At 38.9% G+C, this 17,055-nt stretch overlaps 2 protein-coding genes across 2 annotated transcripts; one reads left to right on the top strand and one right to left on the bottom strand.

Moving 5' to 3' along the window:
* Positions 1-4,668: 4,668 nt before the first annotated feature.
* On the top strand, positions 4,669-5,588 carry LOC149407228 (non-specific lipid-transfer protein 1-like). Its single transcript, XM_089627566.1, has 2 exons — positions 4,669-5,075; positions 5,352-5,588. Exons 1-2 carry the CDS (start codon positions 4,729-4,731, stop codon positions 5,356-5,358), a joined length of 354 nt encoding a protein of 117 aa, XP_089483692.1. The 5' UTR covers positions 4,669-4,728; the 3' UTR covers positions 5,359-5,588.
* A 5,429-nt stretch (positions 5,589-11,017) lies between these two features.
* On the bottom strand, positions 11,018-15,266 carry LOC149407227 (uncharacterized). The gene is made up of 2 exons (XM_089619377.1): positions 14,828-15,266; positions 11,018-12,600 (listed from the first exon to the last, which is right to left on the bottom strand). Exons 1-2 carry the CDS (start codon positions 15,264-15,266, stop codon positions 11,018-11,020), a joined length of 2,022 nt encoding a protein of 673 aa, XP_089475503.1.
* Between the last annotated feature and the right edge of the window lie 1,789 nt (positions 15,267-17,055).

Here is a 17,055-nt window from a genome sequence, read left to right as displayed (position 1 = left end):
ATATTTGTTGCTCAGGTTTGTTTTCTAAAGTAGCTAGTTACTAATTATTCTCTTTTGGTATATTGGTACGTGAATGTTATAAATTTCTAATATTTTGTTTTCATCGTCGTGTTACAGGATAACCAATATATTGAGATTTTGTGAAAACCGAACGAATACATGCGTATTTCAGGTTCAGTTAGACTTATTTTGTGGATTCATAATGATAGAAAAAATGTATATCTTTTGTGGATTTGATGATAAAAAAAAGCATATGATAATGTATATTTTTTGTGGATTTGATTACAAAAAATTTTTTTTGGCCCCCCTCATTGTGAAGTTCTGGGTCCGCCAATGTATACACATACAAACAAATGGCAGAGCAAGAAGCAATTATAGAAAGAGAGCAAGAAGCATTAAAGAAACATATACACGAAAAACCTGAAACTAATCTCTAGGAAAAAAAATGAAATGAAATTAGAAAAAAAAAACATGTAATTGAACAACAAGAAACAAAATTAAATGAAATTGGAAAAAATATATATATATATATATATATATATATATATATATATATAATGTGTATGTGGTTGACAGAGCACGAAATAATTAAGAAAAAAAATTGATATGAGATGTAACAATGGAGGTCAGATAAACAAATAACTCTAATTTAAATTATAATGACAACAAAAATATTAAAAAAAAAAACTCACTCAAAATCACAAACCAACACAAAAAGAAAGACAAAAACCACAACACACACCATTGAAGAAGCTCATGCGACTACATCGACGACTATGGCGATGAAGGGAGACGTCAGACAGAAGAGCCGACAGAGTTCGCGACGATATGTCAAGCTGGTTTACTTCCCGGTGAACGATGTAGCACATTTGGCAACTATATCAACGACTACGATGACGAAGGATGGCGTCGGTGGAGGACGGCAGTGGTGACCAAGTTCGCTGACGATTTGTGTAGTTAGGTTTACAAGGTCGAATGATTATAGGGCTAGGTTAGTTCAAATTTTTATTTTGATCGGGATATATATATATATATATATATATATATATATATATATATATATATATATGTGGGAAATTGACTTAACTAGTAGCAATTTTAATACTTTGAACAAAACTAGTAGTAACTATGTTTTTTGACACTTTTACTAGTAACTGTAGACTTATATATCTACAATTATTTTTAGAGAAAATGCCCCATTTGCCACCAATTTTATAATTTTTTTCCCACTTTCCATCAAAAGACTAATTTTTCTCAAAATGCCACCATCTATGTCAACAATGTTGACATCTATTTTTGCGCTTCACTATGAGATGTCAACATTGTTGACATAGATGTCAACAATGTTGACATCTCGGTGGCATTTTGAGAAAAATTAGTCTTTTGGTGGAAAGTGGGAAAAAATTATAAAATTGGTGGCAAATGGGGCAATTTCTCTTATTTTTAATTGTAGACTTGTAAATCTACAGTTTATGACAACCATATACTTTGATGTCTACAGTTACTAGTAAAAGTGTCCAAAAACGTAATTGCTAATATAATTGATCTAAATTATCAAAATTACTACTAGCTGAGGCCACTTCCCTATATATCCGACCCTTTAATTTTAAGGGTATTTTAGGAATTATAAGAAATAAATTGGAATCGAGTTGTGATTCAATTGGTACCTATATTGAATGGTCAAACCATCTAAAATGAGGGAATTAACATTACATAGAATCAATATTCCTATTTTAAATTTGCTACCAAACATTAGAATGAGCCCATTTTAAATGAATCATTATTTCATTCCCATCTCATTACTTCAAAACAAAAAGAGAATACTATATATATATATATATATATATATATATATATATATATATATATAATTAATGCAAAATCAACATATCTATTTCATATGAGATTTTCGCTCATTCATTTACATCACATCTATTTTCATTCACAATTTCTAATATTTTTCAACACACTATGATTATTAATTTATCATTCATCATAACTGAAATTTTAGTAAATAAATAATCGATATTATACATGCTGAAACGAAGAATAAGAATCCGTTAAAACATTTAAGTTTTACCAAGTATTAAATGGGCCACAAATGAGCTCAAAAATTGATATTAAATGCTCTTAAATATCAATTAGAAGTATTTCTGCAATTATGTTTTGAAATTTGGCGTTCTAAAAATATAAAATTAAGTAACACTTGTTGAGAGTTTTGTAAAAATGAAAAATTACAATACAGTCCCCACAGAAAAAAAACAGAAAAGAACAAGTATTACGGATGGTATTGAAGATATTTGAATCAACGTGCAGGCATACAGAGCACTTTAATCATATGCACTAGAGAAACTTCAATCTTGAGGTACTGCTATTTTTATTCGGCCACGTAGCTAGAGAAAACCCGTTTTTTTTTTCTTTTTCTATATATCACATATAATAGACTAAACCTGAGCAAACGGACTAGAAGGACACCAGAATTCCGATTCCTTCCGGTCATCAAGTACCTGCGGAAAGCTTTCTTTCGTCCCTGATGACCAACGTAAGGAACGATTTCTGTATGTGCAGCGGAAGGCAATGGAATGACGCGAAACTCCTTCCTTCCGGTGTCTTCCGCTCGTCCTGCAACTTTTTTTTTTTACATTCTAGCCATTAGATTTGTGGCTATTGCAAATCTAATGGCTACAAATGAGCCAGATTGTGTAAGTGGACGTTGGGCTGATTTCAACGGCCATAAATTGTAACGTTGCCTCATTATATATATATATATATATATATATATATATATATATATATAAATTTTTAACTCCTCTTTTTCATTCTCCTATAATTAATATCACCCTCATTCATAACATTTTTTCACACCTCACAATACAATATTCTCATACGTACCCTCTTCTACTACTCAAAATCTCATAAAATCTTCTCAAATATTCATTTATATTATATATTTTTCATATGTATTTTCCATATGTATTTTTCCTATATAAGTTTCAAATATATTTTTAGTATATAGCTTTAATTTTAAAAAAAATGTATGAATCTCATCATTAAAATTCTTCTCGTCGAAGTTCCTCACAAGCAAGTTCTTCAAACGCACCACCGCCCGAAGATCCACAACCAACTCACGAGTCTTCGACGTACCTCCAACTCAACTCAATAGTACCATCAACTCAACTCAATTGTACACAACACCGAGTACAACTCAACTCAAGTACCATCAACTTCTTACGTACCTCCAAGTTACCATCAAACAGAAAGTCAATTCAACTCAATATCTCCATATGTTTCGAATAATCCACCACCATATTATCCATATACCTATTATACACAACCTCAACATCCACCACAACCTTATTATCCACAACAACAACCTTGATGATTAGATTTATATTTGTAACTTTGAATAATTATGAATATAAATAAAGGTACTATTTCCTCTACCGACCCTCGGAGAGGTTTTAAGGGGGGCGTTTTCAATACATTATTTTTTATTTCTCATTTTTACATTTTAGTCCTTATTTTAAAAAAATACTACTAATCATTTGAAATTGTATTGATTTTAATTTTTTTTTTTTTTTAATGTATGGAAGTGGAAATTTCCGCCAATGGAATGGAAATTTCCGTTCCATTGTCAGGGAAATTTCGGTGAATATTGGAAGGAATAAATCGGAATTCCGTGTCCAATGGTAATGGATTTTCGTTTCCCAATATATGTCCAGGTTTAGACATTACTAAATAGTTAACGTTTCGTAAATCTTAAATAAATAGTCAATTTCATATATTTACATATCTAAATCTTATGTAAATAGTCATTATAGACAAAATTTTAAGCTACTATCTGGTTATATATTTTATTCACTGAAATAGGTGAATATTTATCATCATCATGTATTTGTGAGGTGATTTATTTTTTCCTTAAATAGCTATTTTACATATACATTTTTTTTTGGTAAAAATAGTGATTTGAGTCCACTAGGACCACTACTCCACTATCATTACGCGTTCATGGAATTTTTTTTTATGTGATTCTTTTTAAGCAAGAGGGCTTTTAATGTGAATTATTGTGATTTCAATTCGATTTTCAGAATATAAACACAAATATTTTAAGCTTTTTTTCGAGCAAATAGTCCCAGACCTTGTTCTATTTTATTTTGTTTGGATTAGTTAGTTAGTTGTTATGTTATATTAATTTTGTGAACATTTTTAAAAAATATAATACTGTTTGAATTTAGTTAAAAATCTACACACATGTTGTGAGAATTTTACACCACAATTTGAACAATCTTATTTTTATTTGTTCTATAGAACTTATACATTAAACGTGCGTACGAATTACGCACAACACAACGCAGTGTAATATGAATCAAAAGCAAAACTATATTATTTGTGATTAAATATTTTAACTATATTGCTTTACCGTGAATGGCGTCACAAAAGCAAATAAATACAACAATGTCACACAACGCGAAACAAAACCGCCGCTCAGTCTAAAAGACAACAAACCGTTACGCCTTTCTATTCTTGGCCATGCCAAGTGACATACGAGCCTTCCCAAGTGTAAGAAAACCCCCAAAACCCTAAAACCATCTCACACTAATCACGCCTTTGCCCTTTTGGCCTCATCCCACACTAGACCGGCTATAAATAAAACCATCCCAACACCCCCATAAAAATCACAAAACCAAAGCATACACATATACCCCACCAAGCAAAATCTAAAAAAAAATGGCAAAAATTGCGATTGCTCTGGTGGTTCTCTTGGCGGTGGCGCTGGTCCTGATGGCAGGACCAGGACAAGCCGCGGTGGACTGCACTAGGGCAAGGGCCGGTCTGGTGCCGTGCGTGCCATACCTGACTGGGGCGCAACCAACCCCAACAAAGCAGTGTTGCGATGGGGTGCAATACGTCAAGGACAACGCGATCACTAAGGCCGACAAGCAGGCGGCATGCCAGTGCATCAAGGACACTGCCTCCCACTTGCCCGGTCTCCAAGATAGTGCCGCCCAACAACTCGGCCCCAAATGCAAGATCACAATCGACGTCCCGATTTCCAAGACCGTCGATTGCTCTAGGTATAACTTGTTCTTCTTTATGCCAAATAATTAATAGATAAATATTTTCATATAATATAAAACAAAATATTATATTGGAAATATATAAATTCTTACGTTTTACAAATAATGAGAGAATAAAAGAAGCGCATGCTTTCTAATTTTAGAGAAATTATATATATATTTTTTTAATCCAAAACAAAAGTGTGTGATCGAAATAAGTGTTAATAATTTGTTGCATGTATAAATTGTTGATTCTCACGTACGTAATGCTTTTGTTTGTTTGCTTTGGAGCAGCATTTGAGTGTGTTGAAAGGTAATAGATGAGAAGAAGAATAAAAGGTGTTTGGCTACAGAACATCTATCTCTTGCTAGCTATCAAGCTTTTGGAGTCTACAGATATATGTATACGTACTCTTCTGAATGACTGTCGTCATCATGAAAGAGTCCTATGTTTTACTGTTCTATTTGGTCTTATATGTATCGTGTCATGTTTTCCCCGAATAAATAATTAAGATCTTCTTTATTTTAAAAGTCAATATATATATAGTTGACTTGAAAAGTTCAAATTTACAGCGGAAAATTTATTACGCTCGCTTTGTGGTCCATCCCTAGAAAATCTTCTAGATGAAATATAAATAAGCCAACCAAATAAAATTTATTCAAAAAAATAAAATTTATTCAAAAAAATAAAATTTATTCAAAAAAATAAAATAAAAACCTAGCAAAATAAAAGTATAAACTAAGCCTCCCATAAGTACGCTACTACACTTAATTTTGAGCTCATATTATTTAGATTTAAGAGTATTAAAGAGATAAATTGTCTTGCAAGAGATTAAAAAAAAAAAAAAAATCACGATTTAACGCTATGATGAAAGCCTCCCATTTAAAATCGTAACAAAATATTGTTTACAATAAAAAATTTACGTTAAAAAATAGATAAATATTTAACCAATTATTCGATGACTAAGAAAAAAGTGTACAACTCTTCTCTTTCTTTGACGTGTTTTCCTTGTTCAGTAAGTTTTACTCATTTAAAACAATAGCCAATATCAAATTGGGTTCTCAAGAATACCCTTACCCCCATAAAAAAAAATTATAGTACTAATAAATCTAATCTAAGCAAAAGAACATGTGACGAGCCTAATATTCAAACCCAAACCCAATCCCTGCCACCCCAGCCTCGCTGTCGACCACAGCCCCGATGGCCTCGTGTTATCGTCTCCGCTGGAACCAACATTTTCCTCGCCAACACCAGCGGCGACGATCGGAGAGTCATCATCTCTGAATTCCAGGTGTTTCTCTGCTTGAACGCAGTTGAATCGGCGGTCGTGTTCGGCATGATTCGGCGAGGACGAAGAGTGAGGAGGAATTGCGGTCCTTCCGTTGATGTGTCCTATCGGAATTGGCGGCTTGGATCGAGCCGATGTCGGAGAGAGATTGCGTTTTCTTTTTCCGTGGAATTCCAAGAATCTCAGTGTTAAGTAGTGGCGTTTTCTATACTAACATCATTTTCTATATCAGTGTTTTCTATGTAGTCGTTTCTATTTGTAATGTCCTTAATTACCTTAGCATTGACAAGTTTGGACAGACGACAAATACTATTCCATTGCTTCCAATTGAAGCTTGAGATTCCTAATTCAAATCTCCTTTGTTTCTCTACTTCTCTCTCTAAATCAACATGGTATCAGAGCTTAGGTCAAGCTTCTCTTCCTAAGCACCAATCAATAATCATGGCGGATTCTCAATCATCACCGCCAACGATGTTTTAGAATGCACCTACGTCCGCTCCCACAAAACAGGGGTTTAGGCTCGACTTTTGTCGTGTCTTAAACCAGAAAAGTCGTATCAGCTTTCATAATAGATGCGACTTCAGAAGCGACATTGGTCACGTCTGTATATCCTTGCCTAAAGGTTATGTATACACAACTTACAGACGCGACTAGTCACATCTGTATGTATGTAAATTCACCGCTTAAAATGATGCCCGCTTTATGGCGGGAAATATTTAGACGCGAGAAGTTACATATGTTGAAATCCAGCAATTTATTATTATGTTCTTGAAGTAGTTAATATGTGTATCCACTGGTTCGTGACTTTGATGTGCATCAACGACACCATAAATGACACAGGCGAAAACTCTTTGCACCATGGATACAACTCTTCTTCAAGCTCAGCGAACAAGTCTTCCAATTGCTCTTGTTTGCGCTCCTCTCTCGGGGTCGGATCATACTTTAGGTCATATACATCATGATTTATCATGTCATACAAAGCGTCATTCAATCCTCCAGCGTCACTTTCATCAACGTTCTCGTCGCCTTCAAAGACCTCTGGAATTATTGGTTCCTCGTGATGAAATCACCATTTGTAGTTCGGTGAAAACCCCTTGATGTACAAATCGGTTTCAACATTGTCGGTAGTCTAATGCTTCACGTTGTTGCAAGTTCTGCATGGACACTTGACTTTTCCATTTATCACTTGCTGGTCTGCAAGTCGAATAAACTCTGCTACGTCATTTCGAAACTCAAAAATCACACGACTATTCTCAATTATCCAAACACGATTTGGATTTGACATTTCGGTGATTAAAAATTCAAAGATAGTTATACATTATTTATAACTAGAAATTAGCAACTAATTAATTCTACCAAAAATTCGACATGATTTTCCCTATACTACTGACAAACCAAAACCTGGAAATTTAATTTTTTTTAACCACAAATAACACTCCTAAACTACAAACCAGATATACCGAGTCTCCGTGGCTCGATCAAAAAAATTCTACAAGTTTTAAAAATTTAATTACTAAACAATTATTCACTTTAAATCTAAAAATAACACCAACAATCAAATTTATTTAACAAAAACTTTTTTTTTTACCGAAATATGATGAATGAGTGTCTCGGGGAAGTATCGAGTATCTCGGGTTAGTGACGAGTGTCTCGTGATAACTGTTTCATTAACCAACACAATTGACTAAATAATTTAAATGCTAATTCAAATCAGATCTAAAAATAACACCAACAATTAAATGTACTTAACAAAAACTATTTTACTAACCGAAATATGATGAACGGGTGTCTCGGGGAGGTATCAAGTATCTCGGGTCAGTGACGAGTGTCTTGTGATAACTACGTACGGAAACGGAGAATGGCAAACACTAATTTGCCAAACAAAATTTAGAACAAAATAAATTAAAAAAAAAAAAAAAAACTCTAGCTAATTATGAATAATGCTTGTGTTGATATATGATATAAATCATTATGAATATATTTTGCTTCTACAATCTGTTTCTTTTTTTAATATGAAAACTGTTACTACATATTGGGTTAAGAAGATAAAAGTGTTGGTTCTAAACTAAAGGATCTTTGCCAAAGTTTCAAAGTATGCAAACAAAGAGATAAAAATAATTGGAGACAATATCTCTTAGATTGAGGAAGTGTGATGAAAAGTAGAATTTGTATTGATGAAGAAATTTTAGTTCTCATAACATGCATTTATATAGAAAAAAAACTTAATATAAAATTACTACTTTGCCCTCAAACTTGATGATCAAGTAAATTTGCTAACCAAGTAAACTTGCCAACCAAGTTTTGCTTTGAGCCTATCAAGGCTTATGTTCACATTCTCCCCCGTAAGCTTGATTTGGCTCAAAGTTCTTCACGCCGAGCAGTTCTCGCATCTCCGCGAATTTGACTTTTGCTAGGGCCTTGGTGAGTATGTCCGCACGTTGCTCTCTGGTGCTGACAAATTCCACGATGATCTCTCTCTTCTCCACACACTCGCGAATAAAGTGAAAGCGAGTGTCGATGTGCTTATTGCGTCCATGAAACACCGAGTTTTTAATCAGTGCGATTGCGGACTTGTTATCCACGTAGAGAGTCACTGGTTTCTGCTCGGCTCCAGTCACTTCACTCAATAAACTTCTCAGCCACAACGCTTGACACGCTGCTGCGGTCGCTGCCATGAACTCAGCCTCACAGGAAGATAGAGCCACAGTTCGCTGCTTCTGAGATTGCCAGGTGATCAGATTCCCATTGAGATAGTATGCCATCCCTCCGGTACTTTTTCTACCATCGACATCACCGGCTAGATCACTGTCGGTAAAACCGACCAGTTCTTCAGCTTCACTTCATCTTCCATATTGGATCCCGTAGCTCGCCGTTCCCTTCACGTAACGAAGGATATGCTTCACTGCCTGCTGGTGTAGACTAGTAGGCTTCTCCATGTGATGACTCATCATGCCCACTGCATATGAGATGTCAGGTCGGGTGTGGGTTAGGTACCTGAGGCACCCGATGACACGCCTATACTCTGTGGGATCCACTCGCGTTCCTTTTTCATCCTTCCCGAGCTGCAACTTTGCTTACATCAGGTACTTGCTCGGGTTGCAATCCGCCATCTCGAACTGCTTCAAGATCTTCTTCGCATAGGCCATCTGCCTCAACGTGATGCATTCCTTCTTTTGATCGACCTCGATGCCGAGGTAGTATGAAAGTAGTCCGAGGTCGTTCATCACGAACTCTTTCATCATTTGCTCCTTGAATCCGCTTATGCCTTCTGCACTGGATCCAGTCACGATCAGGTCTTCGACGTGCACACCGACGATGAGGGCCTCCTCTCCGTTATTCCTCGTGTAGACTGCTTGCTCCTGAGAGCACTTCTTGAACCCAAGACTCTTCATACTCCTGTCGATTCGAGTGTTCCATGCATGTGGTGCTTGTTTCAACCCATACAGGGACTTTGACAACTTGTACACCTTGTGCTCTGCAGTCTGATCTATAAAGCCTTCTGGCTGACCAACGTAGACTTCTTCTTCCAATTCACCATTTAGGAATGCCGATTTGACGTCCAGGTGATGGATTTTCCAGCCTCGATGAGCTGCGAGGGCTAGGATAAGCCTGATTGTGTCAAGTCTGGCTACTGGAGCAAAAACTTCCTCGAAGTCAACTCCCTTCTTCTACACGTATCCTTTTGCGACTAATCTGGCTTTGTGCTTGAGGACCTTGCCTTCTGAATCCTTCTTGAGCTTGTAGACCCACTTCAGACCAATGGACTTGTGACCTTTTGGAAGGTCGACTAGCTCCCATGTCTGATTCTTCTCAATGGACTCTAGCTCTCTCTCCATTGCTTCCTGTCATTCCTTCTCAGTGGCTGCTTCGCGATAGCTAGCTGGTTCCTCTTCACTAAGCAACAAGAGCTCATTAGGGCTCAACTCAAGCTCTCTTGCTTCTCCATAGACATCGGATAGGGGAAGGAACCCTCTTGGTACGTCCTTGATTGACGAGTCTCCCGAGATGGTTCTTCCTGAGCTAGAACTCTCTGGTATCGGGGTGCTCATCCTTGATCCTGGGGCGAGCCTGGTGGTGAGCTGGTTCCAAGGGAGCTAGTTTCCGTTGAGCTGGACATTGTTGGTCCTTGGCTGGGACTTCCCCCCTCTTCCTGCTCGACCGCTTCTGCCTCTTCGAGGATGAACTCCACTGAGTTTTGTTCGGGCTCTCCCTTTGGTCGCGCCAGTCCCATTTCTTCTTCTCTTCGAACACGGCGTCTCTGCTCACATGCGCTTTTCCGCGTCGGGGGTCGTAAAACCTGTGCGCCTTGCTCCCTTCTTCGGCACCAAGGTACACCATCGGAATACTCCGATCATCGAGCTTCTTGAGGTGTGGTCCCACAGTCTTCACATGTGCGGTGCACCCAAAGACCTTCAAATGCTCCAGATGAGGTTTCTTCATTTTCCATGCTTGGTAAGGGGTGCGATCGCCTAGCGCCTTCGTCGGTAAGCGGTTGAGCAGATAGACCACGTGTCTAACTGCTTCTCCCCAGAACCTTGCCGGGACTTCCATGCTTTTTAGCAAACTCCTTGCTGTGTCCATCATAGTGCGGTTTCTTCTCTCCACCACACCGTTCTGCTGAGGCGTGTACGGTGCAGTAAGGTGGCGTTCGACTCCCTCTTCATTACAGAATTATTCGAACTGCTGGGACGTAAACTCTCCACCTCGATCGGTTCTCAAAGTCTTCAACATGTGTCCAGACCGGTTCTCCATGAGCCTCTTGAACTTCTTAAAAACTTCAAAGACTCCACTCTTCTCCTTGAGCGTATATACCCACATCCAACGGCTGTAATCGTCAACAAGTAGGAGAAAGTACTTACTTCCGGCTAGGGTCGCCGGGGTAATTGGACCACACAATTCCGCGTGCACTAGTTGGAGGGGTTGCTCTGCTCGGAACTTGGCCTTGATCGGAAATGGCACTCTTGCTTGCTTCGCGACCATGCAGCATTCACACAGCTGGTTGGGGTGTTCGATCTTCGGTACCCCAAAGGCCATCTCCTTTTCTCCCATCATCTTGAGCGCGTAGAAGTTTACGTGCCCAAGTCGTGCATGCCACAACCAAGCCGGGTCTGCTAGGAACGCCATTAAGCAGACAGGTTGGCCTGTCTCCAAGAGTATCTTGTACAACCTATTTGGCGTTCTCTTCACCTTCATCAACAGGGCACCACTACTGTTCCACATATTTAAGTACGACCCGGCTAGCACCACTGTGTTTCCGACCTCCGTCATCTGACCAAGGCTGATGATGTTACTCTTCAGCTTCGGGATGTAGTACACCTGGGTCAATAGACGTTGGTCCCCGTTTTTGCCCGGGAACAGGATGGATCCTCTGCCTCTGATTTCGACAATTGATTCATCGCCAAACTTCACGTTCCCTGTGATCTTCTCATCGAGCTCTTCAAACTTAGCTCGGTCTCCCGTCATGTGGTTGCTCGCACCATTGTCTAAATACCAAACGCCGGTATAGACTTTCTCTTCTCCGTCTCTGAGGAGGTTCGCAATAACCTTGTCCTCGACAAGCATCACCATCTCGGTGGCCGTCTTCTCTGGGCTGGGCCTCTTCTCGGCCATCATCAGCTCGGGTTCCGGGCTCGACTCTGCATCGACTGGCTCCTCCAGGTTGGTCTTCTCTCTGACCGGTTCTCGCCCAGGCTTGGCGTCTCTCTTGCCTACGACGCATGTCTCCTGTTCGTCCCTGTGTACTTCCAAGTTCACTATCTGCTCGGTGAACATGAGTGCGAGTTGATCATCTTCATGGAATCTCATCAGATTCGCTTCCTCGCCGTGGTTCCTATTGCGGCACTCCGATGCGTAGTGCCCGAGCTTTTGAAAATTATAGCACTTCACCGTGCTCTTGTCTCTTCGGGTCGTGGTGCCTTCCTGACGGGGTGCGCTGCTACCGCGACCTCGCATGTCTCGACCTCGTCCTCGGCCTCTACCACGTGGTCGGCCATCTCCGCCGTACCCGCCACGCCTCGACGAGCTGGAAGAAGACTCGACTCCATGGTTCTTCTTCTGCTTGGCCATCAATTCTTCATGCGCGAGCAGGAGGTGCTTTTCCTCTTCCTTGTCGCCATAGCCCCGAAGCCTCTCCTCGTGGACTTTTAGACGACCGACAACCTCATCGACTGACATAGTCTTGAGGTCACCGAACTGCTCAATCGACGTCACGATCTGCATGTACTTGTGAGGTGCCGCTCTCAGGAACTTCTTGACTGTTGTCAATGGTGCCCACAAGAAGAGTTGTAATCCTTATATTGTACATTTGATGTAATAAAGTCTCATGAAGACTCTTGCTTGTAATTGCTTATTCATTAATAAAAAGTTGAAACGTTCATTCACTCATTCTTGTCTGTTTGAAGCTTTATGATAAAACATTAGTCTTTAGTCCATAAACAAACTTAACAACTTACGAAGAGACAAATGTAGATTTGCATGAACAAACTCTTCGTAGTTTGCTTAAACCGATACATTCGCAATCTAAGGGTCAAAGGACTATTGACATTAGTATGATTGTTAGAAGAATCTATGATGTCTGGTTATGAGGCATTGAGAGTTGGAGACTCTATAGTTCTTCTAGGTATCTTCCGAATGTACTGAATTGACCAGTGCACTTCTAGAGACAAGATAAGAACAAACCATTTAACCTCTTATGTCTCGAAGTCACTACGTATGAATTGCATCGTGCTTACCTTAATCTTGAAACGAGACATGCCATTTCACACCTTACGTATTCTCATTTGAGAAAGTCAGAGTTCGGACTCACTATGTGATTCCGAACAAGGCCTATTGGTGAAGTATTAAGTTGTGAGAATGTCATGAGTAACTTTGTGAAGTTCTCATAGATATGGAATTCATGTACAAGATTGCTTAAATGCAATGTATATCACCTCATGCTTTGTTCCTTGGAGTGTGAATAAATGAACTGGCCAGTGTCCAAATTGAGTCTTGACTCTTTTGGATGAAACAATGTGACTTGTTAGCTCCTCGTCAATACATTGTTTCTAACTTATTCACAAGCGAAAAAGGAGTTGAGGAAATAACAGCTAGAAGGGTAAAATGGTAATTTTGTAAATCCCGACTAGCTGATGATATTCATGAAGGGTAAACACTGATAATATTTTGTGGATCCACTCATTACAATTAGGTTGAATTCTTGAGTAGAAAATAAATTCATTTGAACCGAGAGATTTTCAGTGTCAACTCTTTAGTGGAGTCAGTTGACATTAAGCTAAACTTGGAAAAGGTTGTGAACTTTTGAGTCCAAGTATTTAGCTCAAGCTTTGTTCATTTGGATCCATGAGGTCACTGTCACGAATCACATCGAGTAGGAATAGTTAAACTGGAAGCTAAGTCAAAACAAGAACGAAAATTGTCGAAAGGGTAATTTTGTCTTTTTGGACATGGCATGAAATGAATGTCAATAAATTTTTTGAAAATGTCATATGATGACATATTATATCACACGGCCATAACATGTTTATTGGGCCTTGTGAATTAATTTCATTTCATAGAATTTTACTTGAAAATTCTTAATGGGCCTTTTTCATGTTGTCATGAACAAATGGAAAAGCTTCTAGAAGCCTTTTCTAGATGAAATAGGCGCCCAACATACCCAAGAGAAGAGAGAATATTTTGTGCATAAATGTATGAAGATACTTGCCAAAAGAAAAAGAGGAAACAAATTTCCTCTATGAGGAAACAAGTATTTCGGCCAAGAGAGAGTCAAAGGCAAGGCATGGAACAAAATAGGAAACAAATCCAAGGCTTATTGAAGCCTATGTTGGCCGTGTGACTCAATAGAGGAAAATAGGAAATTGGCTCATGAATATGTGATATTCTATAGAAGAGGAAACTACCTTGTTGAAGGTAAGACCTCTCCTATAAATAGGAGCCTCATTCTTCTCTTTTTTCTCATTCCACATAAGTTAGAGATTGAGAGCCTCTCTCTCTAGACCTTGTGGCCGCCCCTCTCCTCTCTCTCTAGTCAATTTCGTTTTATTGTTTTGGCACCTAGGTCCTCATTTGACCTAGAGTTTAGCTCTGCGACTTCAAGACTCGTTCTTAAGTCGTAGTGTTTAAAAGTGCACACTCACTGATTCCTTTTATTTCGAGTGATTTAGTGATAGAAACTTTCGTGGTTGCTCGAGTTGCCGAGGAAAGAAAGAGAGACGTGCTGCGAGGGAGACGAACGTTTTCAACCTTCCGAAGGCTCATCAACGTTCAAGCTTCTAAAGAGGTTAGTAAATTTATTATGCTCATATTAGTTTTATTTACATGTGCTTGCACTTTGTCTAGGTTAGTAAAAACTGTTTTACTTGAAAAAGAAAATTTTTAAAATTCCGCCGCTTAACGAAGCGTTAAACTTTTTCTTAAACCCTAGATCAATTCCAACATTGACCACGCTGGTCTCGTCCACCTGTTCACCTAGCGAACGAATACTTGTTACTATGGATGTAAGCTTCATGGCAAACTCGTCCACAGATTCACCGTCCTTCATACGGAGAACCTCGAACTCGCTCTTCAAGGTTTGAACCTTGGCTTCTTTGACGCGGTCTGCGCCCATGTGCATCGTCCGCAACGTCTCCAACGCCTTTTTTGCGGAATCCTTCTCGGCGATCATGAGAAGGACATCTTCTGGAACTCCCTGATAGATGGCGGCGAGAGCCATCCTATCCTTACGCACTTCGACAACTCCATCTTCTAATGCCTCCCAAACGCCTTGCGCCTGGAGATTCACCCGCATCTTCAATGCCCACACTGAGTAGTTGCTCTTCGTGAGCATCGGATAGTTGAGCGTCACGTTTCTTTCCTTCCTGATCTTCGTCGCCGTTGTGTCTCCTCCGGTGGATTTGCTAGGTGACTCCATGTACTTCGGCATAGGCTCTGATACCAAATGTTGGTTCTAAACTAAAGGATCTTTGCCAAAGTTTCAAAGTATGTAAACAAAGAGATAAAAATAATTGGAGACAATATCTCTTAGATTGAGGAAGTGTGATGAGAAGTAGAATTTATATTGATGGAGTTAAATTTTAGTTCTCATAACATGCATTTATATAGAAAACAAACTTAATATAAAATTACTACTTTGCCCTCAAACTTGATGATCAAGTAAACTTGCTAACCAAGTAAACTTGCCAACCAAGTAAACTTGCCAACCAAGTTTTTCTTTGAGCCTATCAAGGCTTATGTTCACAAAAAGTACAAAATCATTTTCAATTGTAAAACTAGAGACGAGATAATTAAACAACTAATAACTCGGGCAGTGGAAATTTCTTTGTAAACGTAAAGCTTCAGTCAAGCACACTAATTAATAACTCAAATCCATGACATAGAAAATTATTTTATAAAAGATATACTTACATACCAAACGGACCGAGAGAGTGAGGGACTGAGAGAGAGTAAAAAAGAGAGAATGAGACAGAGGGAGAGAGAGAGAGAGAGAGAGAGAGAGAGAGAGAGAGACGTACGACACGATGACAACCAGACCAAAAGCAAACGTGTACAAACCACGTTCAGACCATGAGCAGTGACAACCAGACCCAGGCAATGACGACCAGACCAGACCACAACAGATCACAGGTCCACGAACATCTCATGGCAACGGGTCACAGGTTTAACCTCGAGCAAGAAGACATGGATTTGAGCTTTTCGACGGCTACAACATTTCACAGCAACTTAGTCGGACCTGAGCATTACAAAAATTAAAAAAAATGAAGAATAAAAAAACAAAGCTCATTACAAACACGTACTTGAGTGTTAGTCGGACCTAAGAAAGAGAGAGTTGGAGAGAACGAGAAAGAGAGAGAGAGCGTCGCACCTGAGCATGAGTCGGTGAAGGAAATTAGTGAGAGAGAGAGAGAGTCGTAGAGAACATAAAAAATAAATGTAAACACATACCAATGAAAAAAATGGAAAAATTGGAGAGAGCGACGGTGCTGGATGGGCTCGACGGTGCTGTAAACGGAATCGATAGTACTGGTTCACGGCCACAGAGCGACAACGAGGATCCCTGAGCGACAGTGAGAGATCTAGAGAGTGAGAGAGTCATAGTTTGAAAAAAAGAGTGATGGAGGGAGAGAGATTGAAACACAGATAATGAGAGAGAGTGAGACATGGAGTGAGAAAGACTCAATCTCATGAGCGACGGAGCGACGAGTTTTGAGAGCGGCGGAGTGGTGAGATCGAGACCTAAGCGGAAGAAGTTTCTAAAAATTAAATTGATAAATATTAATAAGGGACATTAAGTTATATAGCCACACGGTTATAGTGAATTGAGATATAGCTCACCTTTCGTTAATTTCTTGTAAATAGCCAAGTTAACTTATTAACAGATTAATAAAAGACTTATTTAATCCAGTCAAACATGTAAAAAAAGGTAGTTAATAGGCTGTCACGTATGCAAGTTGGCTATTTACAAAGTATTTACTAAAGGTTGGCTAATTTACAATTCCTATAGTTTAGGTGGCTTACGTAGCCAATTTTTTTGTATTAATAGCTAATTTGAAAAAATAAAGAATAAAAATTAATTTGTAAACACATACCTGAGCGTGGCAGTGATTCCTTTCGTCTGCAGAGGTGTTCCATTTGGTCCGCTGCGGTTCACGAAGAAACTGAGAGTTAGAGAGAATGAGAGAGTCAAAAAGTGAGAGAGAGTGAAACAGATGGAG

This window comes from Urtica dioica, chromosome 1 (genome assembly GCF_054948205.1).
Source record: "Urtica dioica subsp. dioica isolate 48M chromosome 1, U.dioica_male_clone48M_v1_H2, whole genome shotgun sequence".
NCBI lineage: Eukaryota > Viridiplantae > Streptophyta > Magnoliopsida > Rosales > Urticaceae > Urtica > Urtica dioica.
The sequence above is the reverse complement of the archived record's forward strand: the minus strand, read 5'-3'. Positions and strand labels throughout refer to the sequence as shown.